This window comes from Aquarana catesbeiana, linkage group LG02, assembly GCF_042186555.1.
Source record: "Aquarana catesbeiana isolate 2022-GZ linkage group LG02, ASM4218655v1, whole genome shotgun sequence".
NCBI classification, from domain to species: Eukaryota; Metazoa; Chordata; class Amphibia; order Anura; family Ranidae; genus Aquarana; species Aquarana catesbeiana.
In genome coordinates, this window is record NC_133325.1 from 349,551,786 (window position 1) to 349,570,062 (window position 18,277).

The 18,277-nt window shown below is 40.7% G+C and overlaps 1 protein-coding gene across 6 annotated transcripts in view; it reads right to left on the reverse strand.

The window, feature by feature from the left end:
* The window catches only part of CBLB (Cbl proto-oncogene B), a 333,732-nt gene that overhangs the window by 106,464 nt on the left and 208,991 nt on the right, over nt 1–18,277 (reverse strand). For all 6 annotated transcript variants that reach the window (XR_012241626.1, XM_073614961.1, XM_073614960.1 and 3 more), the window contains exons 9-11: nt 9,547–9,750; nt 4,157–4,339; nt 3,042–3,410 (exon numbers count right to left, since the gene is read on the reverse strand). Coding sequence is in view for 5 of the 6 variants with exons in the window: in XM_073614961.1 (XP_073471062.1) it covers nt 3,042–3,410; nt 4,157–4,339; nt 9,547–9,750 (756 nt within the window). In the remaining variant the exon portion in view is untranslated. The remainder of the gene's footprint in view (nt 1–3,041; nt 3,411–4,156; nt 4,340–9,546; nt 9,751–18,277) is intronic.

The following is an 18,277-nucleotide window of genomic DNA, read 5'->3' on the forward strand; positions in this document are numbered from 1 at the left end:
GTCCACATTTTGACAACAGACCTGCGATAGATCCGTGAGCAACCGAATGTAAACAGACATGTGCCCGTCTACATCTGGATTTGTCATGTTTAGGTCTGAAGAAATGGGAAAGGACGCAGTCTTATTCTGATTTTTTTTTTTTCCTGACCCGGGCAGACTCAGAGGTAGGCAGATGCAAACTGCCCATAGAGCTGCATGGCACTTCCAATCAGGTCTACCTGGAAAATTGAGGTTCTAACTGCCACTTTTGCTAGGCAGCTCGATTTGTAAAAGGAAGCTGAAAAAAAAAAAAAAACAGACCTAAGCCAGGCATACATGCATCCAAATTCGGACGGTTCAGCAGGCACCGGCCGAATTTCGACCCAAGTATGTGCACCCTGGTTGTACAGAAGTCAATCTACTGATCGACTTCTGTTCAACCGGCCTGTTGGGTTTCACTTAATCGATCAGTGACGCTGGAATGACCAGGCAATTTTTTGTGATACGACACTGCTTTACTTTAACTGACAATTGCGTGGTCGTGCAATGCTGTACTCAAATAAAATCGATGTCCTTTTTTTCCCCACAAATAGAGCTTTCCTTTGGTATTTGATCTCTGAAGTTTTTATTTTTTGCACTATAAACAAAAAAAGCGACAATATATAAATATATTTTATATTTATAAATATATATTTTATATATTTCACTTTCTGCTATAAAGCACCAAAAAAAAAAAAAATCACATTTCTTCATTAATTTAGGCCAAGATGTATTCTGCTACATATTTTTGGTAAAAAAATCCCAATAAGCGTATATTGATTTGTTATAGCGTCTACAAACTATGGGATATATTTATGGCATTTTAATTTTTTTTTTTTACTAGTAATGGTGGCGATCAGCGATTTTTTGCGGGACTGCGACATTGCTGCGGACAAATCTGACACCTGACACTTTTTTGGGAACTAGTGACACTAATACAGTGATCAGTGCTAAAAATATGCACGGTTACTGTACTAATAACACTGGCAGTGAAGGGGTTAACATCAGGGGCGATCAAAGGGTTAAGTGTGTCCCTAGGAGGTGCTTGCCAACTGTGTGGGGGATGGTCTGACTGGATGAAGACAGAGATCGATGAAGCAGGAACACAAGATCTCTACCTTCCCTGTCAGAATGGCAATCTGCCTTACATAGAGAGATCGCCAGTCTGCCTGTCTGGGGAGCAACCGTGGGTGGCTGGTGGACATCGGGTCCGCCGGACCGGCTGATTTGCTCCCCCCATGTCCAAATTGGTGTGCGCCCACTGTCTAATGCACAAAATTACGTACAGGTACGTTGTTTCATGCAATAGAGCCGTTAAAGACCGCCTACCACAGTATATCTATATCTGTGGTAGACGGTCTTTAAGTGGTTAATACACCAATGCAGCCACCTCATTTAAAGCAGTATTAAAACCCAAAACAAAATTTTTACCAATCAATAAATGTGGTGGCTACATTAGGTTTTGGGAAACCGTTATATCAATTTTTTTTTTTTTTTTTTTTTAACCTTGCATTGTCTGCATCAAGGTAAAAAAACTTTCCAATACACCCCCACCTAAACACTTATCCTCTGCAGAGGTGAGGCTTGAAATCACCTCAAATCGCTGAGGCTTTTCTTCTGGTCCAGCAGCTAGGGTTGCCACCTTTTCTTCAAGCCAAACCTGAACACTTCAGTGGTGCATGGCAATTTTTTCTTTTGTAATAAACACTATAGGATTATAAAAGACCCAAGACACCTGAAGGTGCCCTAAGGGGAGCAGTAATGGTTTGGACAAATTGCACTAACAGTAGTAGGGGCTTAAAGGGGCATGGTTAAATAAAACAAAAGCATTCTTGTACCCAAAAAAAATGTTAGATTAATAAAACAAATGTCACTGTAAAAATATGAGCCTACCTTAAAAGTGGACAGTGTCAGTCAGTACAGCAGTGGACAGTGTCAGCGGGGCAGTGTATGGTGTGTAAACAGTGTCAGTGGGGCAGTGGATGGTGTCAGTCAGTAAAGCAGTGCACGGTATCAACAGGGCAGTGGACTTTGTAGGACAGTGGATGGTGTCAATAGTTTTTTTATTATTTTATTTTATTATTCTTTTTACAATTTCTTTTCTTTTTTTTACAAATTATTTTTTAATTTTTTACAATGTTATTTTTAAATTACTTTTTACAATATTTATTTTACATTTTTTTGAGGGCCCAGTTGGGGGGCTTTGGATAAATATAAGGGTTCAGAAAAAGGGACTGAGGACAGAGATTTCCCAAGCCCCTTTCTATGCAGCCTCAGATGCACTGGACAGTAAATTAATAGGAAGTGCTCTGTGTGGAGCGGAGCATGGGGACGGCAGCACCCAGGACACATGACTCTCTCCTACCCCTGTGTTTCGGCCCTGGTCCTATGTATAAGTCTGCTCCAAAGAAACTACATTACTAGAAAGGAAAATGTACATAGGCAGCATTCCATGAGGATGAGCAAACTTTACTCACAATACATGGATGCTGCAACAGTATGTTGGAGCACCACAAATTTACAAAGCTAATTATATACAATAATATTGCTAAGCTGCCGTTTACCTTTGTAACCTCAGCTAAAGCAGCTAAGCTTGATCCACTGTAGTTTATGGATTTAAATTAATGAAATCAATGTATTCGTATAAACCATATTAAATTGGCTCTAGCATGAAAATGGAAGGTCTTTTTTTTACTCACAGCCACCCCTAACAAATACAAAAGCCAGTGAAAATAAAGAGTGCACAAGATGTAAAATGCTTCTAGAATGCACTCCAGCCCATTGCAAATGCACACACTCTCAGGATTTTAAGTGTCCAACATTATGGCATCAACGGTGCCTCCTTGAATCTGGGTTGTGTATCTTTTTTTTTTCCTTACCAGTTCCCATCCCACCTGTATTGAGGGGGCTGTAAGCAAAGAAAAAGTTTCATTTTCATAGAAATGGTAAAAAATACCATTCCCATATGTTTATTTGGAAGCTAGCAATGTGGCAGCAACCTTTAATAAAATTCATAATCTTACCCTTACACCTTCTGAAGGCAAATCATGATGTTTATGTTGTTTGTGCAAAAGCCTGGCATCCGAACTCAAGTGTCTCATGTGTCTTCCATTGAAAATAGAATTAGCTGTTTTTCCAAGTTTAGGGGAACGGTCATGTGAAATATGACATGTAGTTAAATGACTGGCACCAGAAATGTCTCTTGGACACCAGGCTTCAAGGGGCATTGGCTGGTCTCTACAAGGCACATTATCCACATGATGTATGTGTCTACATGTTCTGCTGTCTGGTGGGATCGGAGGCGGTCTCTCCGGAGGAGGAGGTGGTTCTCTTAAAGGAGGTGGAGGAGCTGGAAGTGGTTTATCTTGTTTTCGAACCATACATGGAGAAGACTACAATGAAACAAAAACACATTAGAACAATGTTACACAGTGACACACATTCTTATTAGGTAGAGTCATAGAATTTTAGGTTATTAAAGCCAACTATATGAGCCTGGAGGAGAGGTATTATGAGCCACTCAAAAACATTATCTAAACAAGAAAAAGCTAAAATGTCCTACAATATCACTGCAGCAGAACAACCCACCCTAGGCACACATTAGTCAAAGCCAGAAAACAATACATACATTTATGTAAAGAATACTGAAAGCACAAGTACCATTTGGCTTAGCATCAACCTCCACTGTACAGGAAGAGAGGGCAGTGGCTGCTGCTTTTCTTTGTCCAATCACAGACTAGGGGCAGGGAGGTGATCATATGGAAAGTCAGGTCACCAAACTGGTTCTGTTTCCTGACAGGGCTGTGTAAATCTTAGGCCTGGCAAAACATAATTCATAATCCTTTAGAAGGTTAAATCATTTTCATATACAGGTGTGCGTTTCAACTACATATTTGTCCATTTACCTGTCATCAGAAAAAAGGGGCACTCAAGAGCAATCAGATTTATATTAAACTTCAGATACAACACCAGCCTCCTGGCAGTTGGACCATACATAATCCCAACCTAGATATTTTTCAGACTAATAAGGGTGGTCTTGGACTCTAGTGTGAATAAATTTGCACCTTACTTACTTTATAAATATTCTGAATAGTCTGTTATTTTATACAAACAAAAAACAAAACTGTTTCAAATTTACCTTTGGTGACCCTGTTGGACTGGCGCAAGGTGAGCGTGCTACTCCTTTCTGAATAAGATCTAGTCGAGGAGGAACTGGTGGAAGGTTCAGATGTGGCACTGATAGATCCGGGGGTGTTTTTTTCCTCTGTGAAATTGGGGAGGAACCTGGTGATGTCACTGGTGAATTATGGCTATTGTTCATCTACAAGAGAAAAACGAAACATTGTGTGGAAGGCAACAAGGAGAAGACAGAAAGAGAAAGACAAAGTGAGGCCACACATCCTGGAACTTTATCCCCATTAACGGGAGTAGTCAAATCTGAAGGAGGCGAGCTCAATACTGTGAGTGCTAGGAGGCAGCTGGCAGACACTTGAGGATAGCTCTTGATGCGGCTGCTGCATGGAGCTTCACACAAGTACTGCGGACGTATGCACCTCTCCAACCTCTACTCTCCCTTCAATGCTATCACTACCTCACTTATCTTAGTGGTTTCTGTCCCATAGAGTTTATCAATTTAGAGTTAGAGGAGGTCTGGTGCTAGAATTATTGCTCTTGGTTTGATATTCACGGTAATTGCCATTTACGTATGTGTGCGGGACCAACACGTGCATTCACCTTTGCACTCAAGCATGGGGGGGGAGGGGGGGCACTTTAATTTTTATTATTTTTAATTTTTTACACACTTTCTTTAATTCGTTTTATCACTTTTATTGCTGTCACAAGAGATGTAAACATCCCTTGTTCCAGCAATAGGCAGTGACAGGTGGTCTTTATGGAGAGATCTGGGGTCTGTAGATGTCTCCTCTGCACTTACAAGCATCTGAGCACACAGAGATCGGTGTATTTAGATGCTTTCCAAATGTAAAAATGTTTACAGCTGGGAATCTGGATGTGACGAAAATGCTCGTTGCTTCCAGTTTCCTATACCATAGAGCTCAACAGAGATTATCTGGTCCTCCACGAGCTCTGTGGTAACCTGGCTGAACACTCAGGTCTCCTTGTAGGATGGGAGAGCTGCAGGAAATGGGGGGGGGGTTGGGGGTCTGGAACTACCCCCTCCTGCTGTTTGTAGATGCATTTCAACAGCTAACTAGTAAGTAAATATTCAGGTATTTTTAGTTGCATGTATGCCCTTTTATTTTTAATAAAATAGTATTGTATCTTAGGTCTTTTATTATTTGTTGATATTTTATTCAATATTTGTTTTTTAACCACTTACCAACACGGCCAATTCTGACACTTCGCTCCTACATGTAAAAATCATATTTTTTTTGCTAGAAAATTACACAGAACCCCCAAACATTATATATGTTTTTTTAGCATAGGCCCTAGAGAATACAATGGCGGTCATTGCGACTTTTTATCTCGCACGGTATTTGCACAGCAATTTTTCAAACGCGTTTTTTTTTTTTTGGAAATGCTTAAAAAAAAAAAAAAAAACAGCAAAGTTAGTCCAATTTTTTTGCATAATGTAAAAGATGAAGTTGCGCAGAGTAAATAGAAACCTAAAATGTCACGCTTCAAAATTGCACATGCTCGTGGAATGGCGCCAAACTTCGGTACCTTAAAATCCCCATAGGTGATGTATTAAAAAATGTTACTGGTTATATGTTTTGAGTTACAGAGGAGGTCTAGGGCTAGAATTATTGCTCTCCCTCTAACGTTCGCGGCGACACCTCACATGTGTGGTTTCAACACTGTTTTCATATGTGGGCAGGACTTACGTATGTGTTTGCTTCTGCGTGTGAGCACACGGGGACAGGGGCACTTTAAAACATTTTTTTTTTTTATTGTTAATTTTACTTAAAAAATTTTAATTTGACACTTAAAAAAAAAAAAAAAAAATGATCACTTTTATTCCTATTAATGTAAACATCCCTTGTAATAGGAATATGGCATGATCGCATGATCGGACCTCTTTACAGTGAGATATGGGGTCAATAAGACCCCACATCTCACCTCTAGGCTGGGAAGCCAATAATCAAAAAAAAAAAAAAGATTACGGCTTCCCAGTGGCGACGCCGTTTTTTCGAATGCAGAGGCTGGACGTGACGTCATAACATCGCGCCCGGCCTTCGACGATCATAGAGACTCCGGCGACCATCTGGTCCGCCGGAAATCTCTATGGTGGACATACGGGGACGGCGAATCCATTCTCCGACTCACCGATCTCAGCAGTGAGTCGGTAGAAGCACTAGAGGGCGGCGGGAGGGGGGGACGTCCCTTCTCGCTGCCCGTAAGAACGATCAAGCGGCTGACCCGCCACTATGATCATTCTTATGTTGTAGGGAATCGCCAGCTGAAAACGGCAATATTTGAATGATGCCTCTAGCTGCAGGCATCATTCAGATATACCCCCACAAACCCAGGACGTCTTAGGATCGGCAAGTGGTTTATATTTTATTATACCAAACAGAACTAGGTTGGAGAGATATTGCATGAGGTTCTTTGGCACTTATTGTGCAGCCATTGGAACCCCTTCAGAAAATAGATGGGGTTTGCCTTACCTGGGTGCTCACTTAAGCCAGTGAAGAAAAATTAATTAAAAACTCCTATAGCAACTCTGCAGTCTATGATCATCTCATGTATCATTGCTACAGTCTGGGTCCATCTCCAGTAACATGTTTGCCACCACCGATCAGCTCTTGTACCATGGCTATGGTATCTGACCATGTTCTGCATGTCTGCAGTCTCTAGCAGATTTCTGTAGCATTACATTTACTTGAAAATTATTTGCAACCATTTGGATATATGAGGGGCTGCATTTAAGCCCCCCAATGGCATTTATTTATATGTTCTTCTCATGTTATTAGTTTTTGTTAGGAAAATCTTTACTTTTGCAGACAGAAGCAGACAGCGATGTCCATTGCCAATGGTACACAATTCTGCAATGGTATAAGTATCTGAGCTGGCAGTTCAGCACTTTTAAATGCAAGTTTATTTATGCATTGCATTTAAACATAAGGCTGTATTACACTATTGGAATATCTTTGTGTACTGCACTGCGGAGGAGCAGCCTTATACTCAGAGGAAATACTATCATGGAAGTGGTTTTTGATTTAAATATCAGGAAACCTATGTGTTATGTGGCGTGGAAGAGTACATAGAAGGAAATATCAGCAAAAGGTGGGAAGCATTTTTGAACCTTTATAATAAAAAGGTCATATCCTGCTGGTTTTCTTTATGAGCACTAAAGATGGAGGTTTGCACAGTGATGAAAGTGGATACCCACAGAGCCGAAATAGAGTTGCAAGAAGATAAACACAAGCTGTTTTATTCTATGTTCTGCCTTTATTTTTTAAGAAAGTGGACTTTGTATGTTTTTTGCACTATTCTGCAATCAAAAGGATATGGTTTGCAAACTTAGTAGAGCTGCACAATTCTGGCTAAAATGATTATCACAATATTTTATGCTTAGAATAAAGATCATGATTCTCGCGGCATATCATCATCTTTCACACTATACAAAAAAATTGGACTAACTTTACGGTTTAGGGTTTTTTTTTTTTAATTCATTGAAGTGTATTTTGTCCCAAAAAATTGTGCTTTAGGCTCAGTCACACTGCAATGATGCGGGAACCCTGTGAATCCACTGGGTGTTCCCGCATCGCATGGCTCCCGGCGGCAGTTCACACTGCCCTATGCAAACTGCTGGTTGTGTCAACTGAAAGTTAATGACACCCCCAAATCATTTCGCATATCGCAGTGTGAACTGCAAATTTTGATATCTGATTCTGCTGCGAACCAAAAGAGGGTCCTGTGCGAGTTTGGTCCGAATGCAATGCAAATTTAGCCATACTATCTGGATGGATGAAATCACATCGCACAGAGTTCGCATGTGATTTACATTGCAGTGCGAATCACATCCGATGTCGGACATCACACCAGTGGGAACCGGCCCTGAAAGAAGGCTGCGGAAATACAGTGTGACAAAATGTTGCAGCAACCGCCATTTTATTCGTTGGGTCTCTGCTAAAAAATATATATTTAATGTTTGGGGGTTCTAAGTAATTAGTAAGCAAAAAACACTGATTTTAACTTGTGAGCAACAAGTTTTAGAAAAAGGTTTAGTCTATTAAGTGGTTAAACTGACCTCATTTACAGAACGAAGTTCATCCCTTTGATTCAAAAGACACAATGTTTATATAGTTATCGCCCAGTGCTGACAATGTTGATAAACATTTGCTGGCATTTTTTTTTTTTTTAAACTGTGAGCAGAGAATAGCTCTGCACTATATGAATCATGTAAATGCTGGGTTAAGATCGTGAGAGGGGTTGAATCGAGATATTTAGTTCTTATGCATGAAATATATCGCTTTGTTGTGTGTTTTACACTGGCTAACACATAGGAAAGGATGCATTTGATTACCTGATTTAAAGTGGAACTTTACCCCTAAAGGGAAGTTCTACTTCAATGCCTCCTGCCCTCCCCCCCAAACTTCTGGACACTTATTTTGAGGGGGGGGCGGCTTCATTGGTTTTGACATGTATACCAACTTCCACTTTCTCCCAGATGACCTAGGCGATTAGAACGGAAGTTTGACCCAACACCCAACCCACTGCAGCCTTTTGAGACTAGTCACAGGTCCCAGTAGGCTGTGGGGCCATTCACAGAGTGAAGCGCAGTAGTGAGCCAGCTGTGAAGGCACAAAAAGTCAAAGCTAGCTTCCCACAGTTGGCACAGCGGCGCCAGGGATCCCGAATGACCGGCAAAGAACTGGCCCAGGTGAATGCTTGAACTCTGGACAGGTAAGTGTCCTTTTATTTGTAGCTGCTGACTTGACTAAATTGTAAAATGGATCCCTCCAGCAGCACCCTGTTACCACTGACAGGGGATCCATATTCACTTATTTTTCCTTCCGGGTTTGCCGGCTCCGGCCGCGTGAATGGCCGAGATGTGATGACGACACTCCTGCGCATGCACGAGTCATGGTTGTAGCACAGCTCTATCAATGGATGGCATGCCGTCCATTAAGAGCGCAGTCACCAGTGACATCACAGGCTGTTTCACATGTAAATATCTCCTAAACTGTGGACATTTAGGAGATATTTACAGTACCTATAGGCGAGCTTTATAGGATTACCTGTAGATACAAAGCAAAAAAGGGAGTTTACTCCCACTTTAAGCTTATCAGAATACAATGAACCAAATAATTTCATGCCCCATTAGCAATTATAAAATTAGAGGTTGGTTAACCTATCGAAATGTTCTGGTTGCGTTAAAACCAGAGGAAAGAAATCTAAACACCAATTTATAGCAGATATGGTCCCCGCAAAATTTATCCCAACAACTTATGGTAACATTGTTACTATACGAATGAATGAGATGTTGTGCCCCAAACCTTTAGAAGAGCAATCTCGGGCACAAATTTTCAGATGTATAAATAAAATAAAAATACATTTCTTTACCTTCCTCACAGAAGCCAGTCTGCTCATTATCATCAAGCATTCTTCCCTCTCGTCATCCTCATCAAAATCGAGTATTGAAGTACCTAAACAGTCCATATTGTTGCAGATCCTGTTCTCATTACTTGGATCAAACGGGTCAACTATAATTGGTTCGGTCCCCTTGATTTCACAACGACAGAAAGGACAGCCTTGACCATCAGATTCCTTTTAAGAAGTGAATGAAATATAGGATGAAATAACCATAGTGGTGTTCTGATTCATTCTGTATTAAATTAAAACTGAAAGACAGTTTTTTCATAAAATGGACTCCATATCTAAACATGTATGCGTATGTACATGCAATAGATATTGTTTCCCCAAAATTGTTTTGTGAATTTAAACAAATCCAATACAAAAGATATTTTTCTGTTAATAATCGGTTACAACATCATTTTTAATTAAACGTTGATCACAATCAAACAAGGCGGCAACAGTCATCCACCCACAAACTCCAATACCTGAAAAACCTGAGTATCAATAAAAAAAATAGATCAGAGCTCAGGCACAACACAATGCAGTGCACTTTAACGCACGCATTTTCATGCACTGCGCTAGTTAGGCATCTTATTCATTTTGTAAGGCCCCATTCACACTTGTGCATAGGGCTATAGTGTGAATTCAAACAGCAAGAATTGGAAGATTCATATGGCCAGAATGACAGGTGTCCATCAATAGCTACCATCTGTGGTTGTTTTGTATGTAATTGGATATCCATGGATTACCTTTGATAAGGGAAAGGCGGTCCCTAACCGCAGTTAATCGTTGAATGTGTGCACAGCCGCGAACAGCCATGGGCAGCTGCAGCCACCGTCAGCCTATCATTGCTTCTTATAGGCCAAGAAGCCTTTCTGGTAAGAATTTGAAACTGTAAAAATAGGAGAAGAGACTGGCCAGAGAGCAATCACTTTCATGCGGCTGTCAAGCCTGAACACGTATTAAATTATACGCAGAAATTTGCAAGGGTGTACAGTGCACAAGAAGAATTGCGATCCCCCTCCCTAAACACTAGGGATGAGCTGTGGTGTGTTCGGATCCTATTCCTAGTGAATTTGTGTCAACCACCTTTGCACTGTCCTTTAGTTCGATTTAATAATAAATGCATTTAGCCACTCCCTAAGCCTAATTTTAACATTTCAGCTGGTATGCAGGGTGCATTTTAAATTTGAAACAAATGTTTATTTTGCGTTTCTTAAATGAGTGACATTTTTCACATTTGTCTGCTTATCTTCTTTGAAATGTATAATGCCAACTATTGTGCAGTAAGTTACCAAGTTGTACCAGTTAGTTTAACTGTGTTAAAATAATCTCATAATTTTGAGATCAATATGTTCAATTCGCATGAATACTGCACAGGTGGGCAACATTTTTCAACATTAAATCGTTTTTTTTTTCTATATGAAATTGTTATTTAGCCATAACAGATCTTTATTTCTTATGAAATTGTACTTCTTTCTTTAAAAACAATATTTTATCTCCATCGCAAATGGCTTTTTCTACTGAACAAATAAATAGATACCTCATTCAACCACACAATAATTGTTGGTCAGAAGCTACCCACATTTTAAGGAGCTGAAATCTCCCTCAAACAATTAGTAATCTTTTTGTGAATTGAAGACACAAAAAATACTGCAAAAATCAATAACAAGTATGTGGTTCATGCAACTGATCAGTACAGGAAAACCTCTAAGTAAACTCAAATCATCATTTTTGACCTTAAAAAAAATAAACACCATACAATAATGAGAATGCTAAATAAGCTATGAATTAGTGAACTGCTTCCCATGGCTTTTGTTCATCTTTCATTATACTGTACAGTGTAAGCTCTCCATTTTCTACATGGTATATAAATAGCTCAATAATGCATAATATATCTTGCCTACCTTATAAATGGAGATTGTAAAGAAAAACAAAATCCCAGCTTACTACTTCCATGACTTTGTCATTGCATGATTAAACACAGCAGCAGCCTAATGATCATTCTGGTCACAAGATCTCAGTCTGACATCAATTAAGTATCAGCTTAGGCTCCACACTATCACATGCTCCCTAGCTAAATTGAGAGTTGAAAGACAGTAATCGGATAAACTTGAATATCCCTACATGTTCAAAATTTACCATCGATTTTGGGAAGTGCAGCTTCCACTTTTTATGGTGGTCTTTACTAGCTATGGATTGTTCAGCAAAGCAGCTGTTCAACAGACGCCATATGGAAAAGCTCTAGTGAAATCTATGACTAAGGCCTAATAAATAACCTTATTACTCATTTAACTGCCACCTATAAAGATGAAGGCTAAAGAATTTGAAAAAAAGGCATCTTACACATTCAACCAGAGAGGCGTATGACACAGTTTATAGTCACAGAAGCACAATACAATTGGAGCCATTCAAAAATGATGCATGCAGCACACATCTGGGTACATTATTTTTGAGAAAAAAAGTAAGTGGCAACCATTAAGCACTAGACAATACATAATGCCAGCAAACATCTTATATTTTGCTCTATATTGACCGGGTAGACACTTACGTTAAAGAATTGTAAAAAAATTTTCAATATAGCCTGATTTATGGCCCATTTAACGCCAGGTGGGTCGGGCTGCGCTATTTCCTAGTACAGTCCCAATGCAAAGACAAGGCAATTTGTCTCATTTAAAATTAAGTGTGGTGGTGTGTGCTGAGAAAAAGCAGAGCATGCTATACTTTTTTCACTCAACCATGTTACTATCCAGTATACCGCATCACAACAACTTTGTGGAAAAGACCACTGGATGAGACGTGGCATTTCAATAAACTTAGAAGAAAAAAAAAGGTACATTGCAATGCACTGTATTCAGCATATCGGCACTGCTGCCAACACAGGGCCTAGTTCACACCAGCCTACCCATTTAGATGTCCCCTCCTGTGTCTACACCAAGAACTGAATAATCAAAGGTCACGGATCACCCAGTTCTTGGTCTTCAGTGAGCAAAAAGCTGGTGACTGCCAGTCTCACTGGCACTGCCAGCACTCAATGGAGCACCGGGCTGTGGAGGGGGCGGAAGTGCTGAGAGCTGAGCCAGCTGCAGGTCTTGACCGGCTCTGTGACGTCTTCTGACAGCGGGCTAAAGCCAGCAGTCGCTGAATCTGGGTCACAGGAGTACAGAACTAAGTGCCACAGGAGAAGTACAGTGGCTATAAAAAGTCTACACACCCCTGTTAAAATGTCAGGTTTCTGTGATGAGAATGATAAATCATTTCAGAACTTTTTCCACCTTTAATGTGACCTATAAACTGTACAACTCAGAACAACAAACTGGAATCTTTCAGGTGGAGGGAAGTAAAAATAAAAAAATAAAATAATATGGTTGGTTGCATAAGTGTGCACACCCTTAAACTAATACTTTGTTGAAGCACCTTTTGATTTTATTACAGCACTCTGTCTTTTTGTGTATGAGTCTATCAGCATGGAATATCAGGCTTCGCAAAATTTGCCCAATCTTCTTTGCAAAAACATTCCAAATCTGTCAGATTGCAAGGGCTTCTCCTGTGCACAGCCCTCTTCAGATCACCCTGCAAATTTTCAATCAGATTCAGGTCTGGGCTCTGGCTGGGCCATTGCAAAACTTTAATCATTTCTTTCTTGATTTGGATGTATGCTTTGGGTTATTGTCATGTTGAAAGATGAAGTACCTCTTCATGTTCAGCGTTCTAGCAGAAGCCTGAAGGTTTTGTACCAATACTGACCGGTATTTGGAACTGTTCATAATTCCCTCTACCTTGACTAAGGCCCCTGTTTCAGCTGAAGAAAAACAGCCCCAAAGCATGATGCTGCCACCACCACCATGCTTCACTGTGGGTATGGTGTGCTTTTGGTGGTGTGCAGTTTTATTTTTGCACCAAACATATCTTTTTGAATTATGGCCAAAAAATTCAACCTTGGTTTCATCAGACTGCAACACATTTTCCCACATGCTTTTGGGAGACTTCAGATTTCAGTGTTTTTTTATGCAAAATTTAGCCTGGTTTGGATGTTTTTCTTCGTAAGAAAAGGCTTCCATCTTGCCACTCTACCCCATAGCCCAGAATATAAAGAATACGGGAGATTGTGGTCACATGTACCACACAGCCAGTACTTGCCAGATATTCCTGCAGCTCCTTTAATGCTGCTGTAGGCCTCTTGGCAGCCTGCCTGACCAGTTTTCTCGAGTTTTCTCGTCTTTTCATCAATTTTGGAGGGACGTCCAGTTCTTGGTAATGTCACTGTTGTGCCATATTTTCTCCACTTGATGACTTTTTTCACTGTGTTCCATGGTATATCTAATGCCTTGGAAATTCTTTTGTGCCCTTCTCCTGACTGATACCTTTTAAAAATGATATCCCTCTGATGCTTTGGAAGCTCTTTGTGGACCATGGCTTTTGCTGTAGGATGCAACTAAGAAAATGTTAGGAAAGACCTACTAGAACAGCTAACCTTTTATTTGAGGTTAATCAGAGGCACTTTAAATGATGGCAGCTTGAATGTGATTGCTTAATTCTGAACACAGCTACAACCCCAGTTATAAGAGGGTGTGCACACTTATGCAATCACATTATTTTAGTTTTTTTTTTTTTACTCCCCCACCCTAAAAGATTTCAGATTTTCAGTTGTTGTCCAGAGTTGTACAGCTTATAGGTCACATTAAAGGTGTAAAAAGTTCTGAAATTATTTATTTTGTCTCATTTTTTTTACATCACAGAAACCTGGCATTTTAACAGGGGTGTGTAGACTTTTTATATCCACTGTATATGCACTTGAGAGGTTATAAGGAATACACAACCACTATTAGGTGACTAGCTGAACCACAATGCTGTAAAGGTGACCCAAGAAAAACACAGCAAATCATTAAGATTATGGCACTGAACCTGGGAACCTTGATATGCCATACTTCCCGATAGTTATTCTTTAACAATTGCTCAGACTGTTTTTTAAAGTTTAGTAAATACAATTGAAAGAATGTAAATATCATTATAAAGGATTTATATACCGCCAATAGTTTACATTGTTTATATCTGCTAGTAGTAAAGAGGAACTGTAGTGCATTTTTACATTTTAGAAAATTAGCCAGATTACCAACAGAAAATCCAGCAAGATCCTCACTATAAAAACGTACAGTGTGTTAAATGTTTCCAGATTCTCCCCCCTTAGCAATTAAAGGAGAAGTATAGCTAAAGCTATTTTGGCTATACTTCGCCTATGGATCACAGGAGTTCAGTTCGTTCTGCACTCCTGTGATCTGAGTTCAGCCTTTCAGCTGATGTCACACAGCCAGTCCAGGCTCTGAAAAGATCCCGACCATTCAGTTGGTTATCATCTAGAAGCCTAGACAGATAGCTGGCTCAGGCTTTCAGTGATCCACTGAGAGCCTGAGCCAGGCCCTCCTGCCCCCTTCACAGCCCAGCACTCCAATAAGCGCTGGAGGGGCAGAGCAGTAAACCGGAGACTGACAGTCCCCAGCTCAATGCTCACAGAATGCTAAGAACTGAGAGATCAGTGGCCTTTTCTGCAGAGCGGGCCAGGGACAGATGCAGCATCGGATCAATGCTGCATCCACCTGGGTATCTTTTTTTATCCCATACTTCCCTTTTAAGGATGCATCCTTCCTCAATCTTTAACCTGTCTTACATGACACCTGTCATAACTGCACACATGCTCAAATTACAAGGTGCTTGAGAACTATATAGTGGTTGCCAATATCCACTCATGGCAACCAACGCACAAACAAGGAGCTATGAACATAAACTTGAGAGAGTTTATCAGAATGCAGGAAGAGTTACTATTTATCAGTTCGGCATTCAAAACTACTACTCTTAGTACCTGTCAAAAACCAGGAGTATAGCCTGGACTTTCATCATTCCTGTATTAGAGACCACAAACCAGATTTCCAAAAAACTATCCAATTGATTGCCATTACAAGCAGCGGGAGGGGACGTTCAGCCCCCCCCCCCTCACTCGCCACCTTTCGTGGCTCTCTTGGGCTCTCCCAATCCACCAGGAGGCCTGAGCTACTAGCCAGCACGATTGATGGCTAGTCAGGGACCTATACAAAGCCAGGATTGGCTTTGATCAGGTCTCTGCTATAATACTCCGGATGCCATGACATGACATCACTTCCAGGATAACCTGGATGTCAATGGTGCCATTTTCAAAAGTATTAAAAATTGCAGATTTTGGTGTTTTGAATGGTTTCAAGGTTAAAAGTACCTGTCATGTAACTATTGCTGTCACAATAGATGTTTACATTCCTTAAGAGAGCAATAAAAGTGATAAAAAAAAAATTAAACAAAGACACCTACGCGCACGCAAACAGCAATTTTCCCACAGGAGAGGTACTGCCTCGAACATCAGATCATGGGTAGTAATTTTAGCACTAGACCTCCTCTGTAAATCTAAAGTGGTAACCTGTAAAGGCTTTTAAGTGTCGCCTAGGGATAGTAAAATTTACGTTGTTTGTCACCATTGCGCGGGCAATATTAAAGTGCGACATGTTTGGGATCTAATTACTCAGTTTAACATCTTTTATATTTTACAAAAATTGGGTTATGTATGGTGGTTTTATTTGCATTAAAATTCAAAAAAGTGTTTTTTTTCCCTAAAAACCACGTTGGAAAAACTACTGCATAAATATCGTGTGACATAAAAAATTGCAAAACCCATCAACTTATTCTCTAGGGCCTCTGCTTCTAAAACAATATATAATGTTTGGGGTTAACCGTATTTATCGGCGTATAACACGCACTTTTTTCCCCTGAAAATAGGGGGCAAACCATGGGTTTATGCGTTATACGCCAATAGTATACCTAGGAGGAGAAGAAGGGGGACGAGCGCTGCCGGAATTCACAGAGACATCATATCCTGTTTACTCTCCCACTCGGCTCTCACATCACACACACAGTCCCGCCTCCGCCACGGCATTAGACCTGTATTCTGTCTATCACAGAAGCTGGTCCAATGCCAATGGCGGAGTCGGAACTGTGTGTGCGCGAGAGCCGAGTGAGAGCTGAGTGAGTAAACAGGAGATGGCGGCTCGGTGATTTCCTGAACGGTTCAGGCTGCATTTATGGGAGATGGGCTGCAGATGGGCATTGATCAGGCTGCAGATGGGCATTGATCAGGCTGCATTGATGGGAGATGGGGAGGCTGCAGATGGGCACTAATTAGGCTGCATTGATGGGCACTGACCCTTAATTTGCTTCAAAGTTGTTTATATGAAGGTGCATGTTATACGCCTGTGCGTATAACAAGTGCCAGAAAAGGCCTGGTCTTCAAGTGGTTAAAGTGATTGTAAAGGCAGAAGGTTTTTTATAGTAATGCGTTCTATGCATTAAGATAAAAAAACTTTCTGTGGGCAGCTGCCCCCCTCAGCCCCTCAAATACTTACCTGAGCCCCATCTAGATCCAGCGATGTTGCATGAGTGTCTCCGCTGCCCAGGACTCCCCTCCTCATTGGCTGAGACAGTAGTGTGGTGCCCTTTGCTCCCGTTGCTGCCAAAGTTTGTTAGCCAATGAGGAGAGAAAGGGGATGGGCCAGGTCGCGGCTCTGTGTCTGAATGGACACAAGGAGCTGCAGCTCGGTGCAGGTGCCCCCATAGCAAGTAGCAATTGCTGTAGGAACACTCAACAGGAGGGAAGGGCCAGGAACACAGAAGAGGGACCCGAGAAATGTAGGATCTGGGCTGCTCTGTGCAAATCCACTACACGGAGCAGTTAAGTATAACATGTTTGTTACTTTTACCTAAAAAAAAAAAAAAAAAAGGAAGAGGAGAGACTTTAGTATCATTTTAAGAAAACTAATTTCAGTACTTTTGTCTGCCTCTTTTTTCCCTTCTCTTTCCCAACCCCCACCCCCTCTTTTTTTCCTGCTCCCCGGCTAGGGCTCAGACCTGAGTTCTACTACCCCCCATATTTTTTTTTTGCTTTTCTACTAAGGGGTGGGTGATATCACCCCTTCTGCTTCACTGTGCCAGGACACTTGTTGCCATTTCCAGCACCAGATGCCAGATGTTTTTGCACTTTTGCCCTTCTTTTGATTAAGCCCGCCAAAAAAGTGTGCTTCTTCTATGTTTACATGTTCTTTTACCTGTTTCAATCCCCTGCGTGGGATTTATATGCTCAGCTTGTAATTTGTTTTGTTTTTATTCTCAATAAAAACTATTGTACCAGAAAACTAATTTCAGTCCTTCTCTATCATATCAGTTAACTCACCTTTAAGGGATAGGTCCACTTTAAATGCATTAACTTAAAAGTGAACTTGCTCCCAGCCTATGGACATGTTCCTAACTAGCAGTAAAAAAATTAAAATAAAATATAAATAAAAAAAGGGTTCATACATGCACACGTTCACACACTAAACTGAGCCTAGCATAATTCTCCCTGCACCCTGGGGAGTCACATGCTGCTTAGAGCCTGCCATACAACTGAATGGTTGCTCGTGGCCGTACTCTTATAAACACTAATTCTACATTGCTGCATGTGCAGCCGATATATTTTCCAAACGCAAAAATTCCCCAAATCTTCTGTTCTAAAAAGTAAAGTGTTAAGAGCCAGGATTTACTTTGCCTGGATTTTCAAGAGCCAGTATATTTTGAAGTCATCAAATTGACGTAAAGAATAAAATTGATTTCTGTCAGCTGCTGTTCACAGTTGAGGAGCTCATAAAAACTATGTTCACCAATGGAG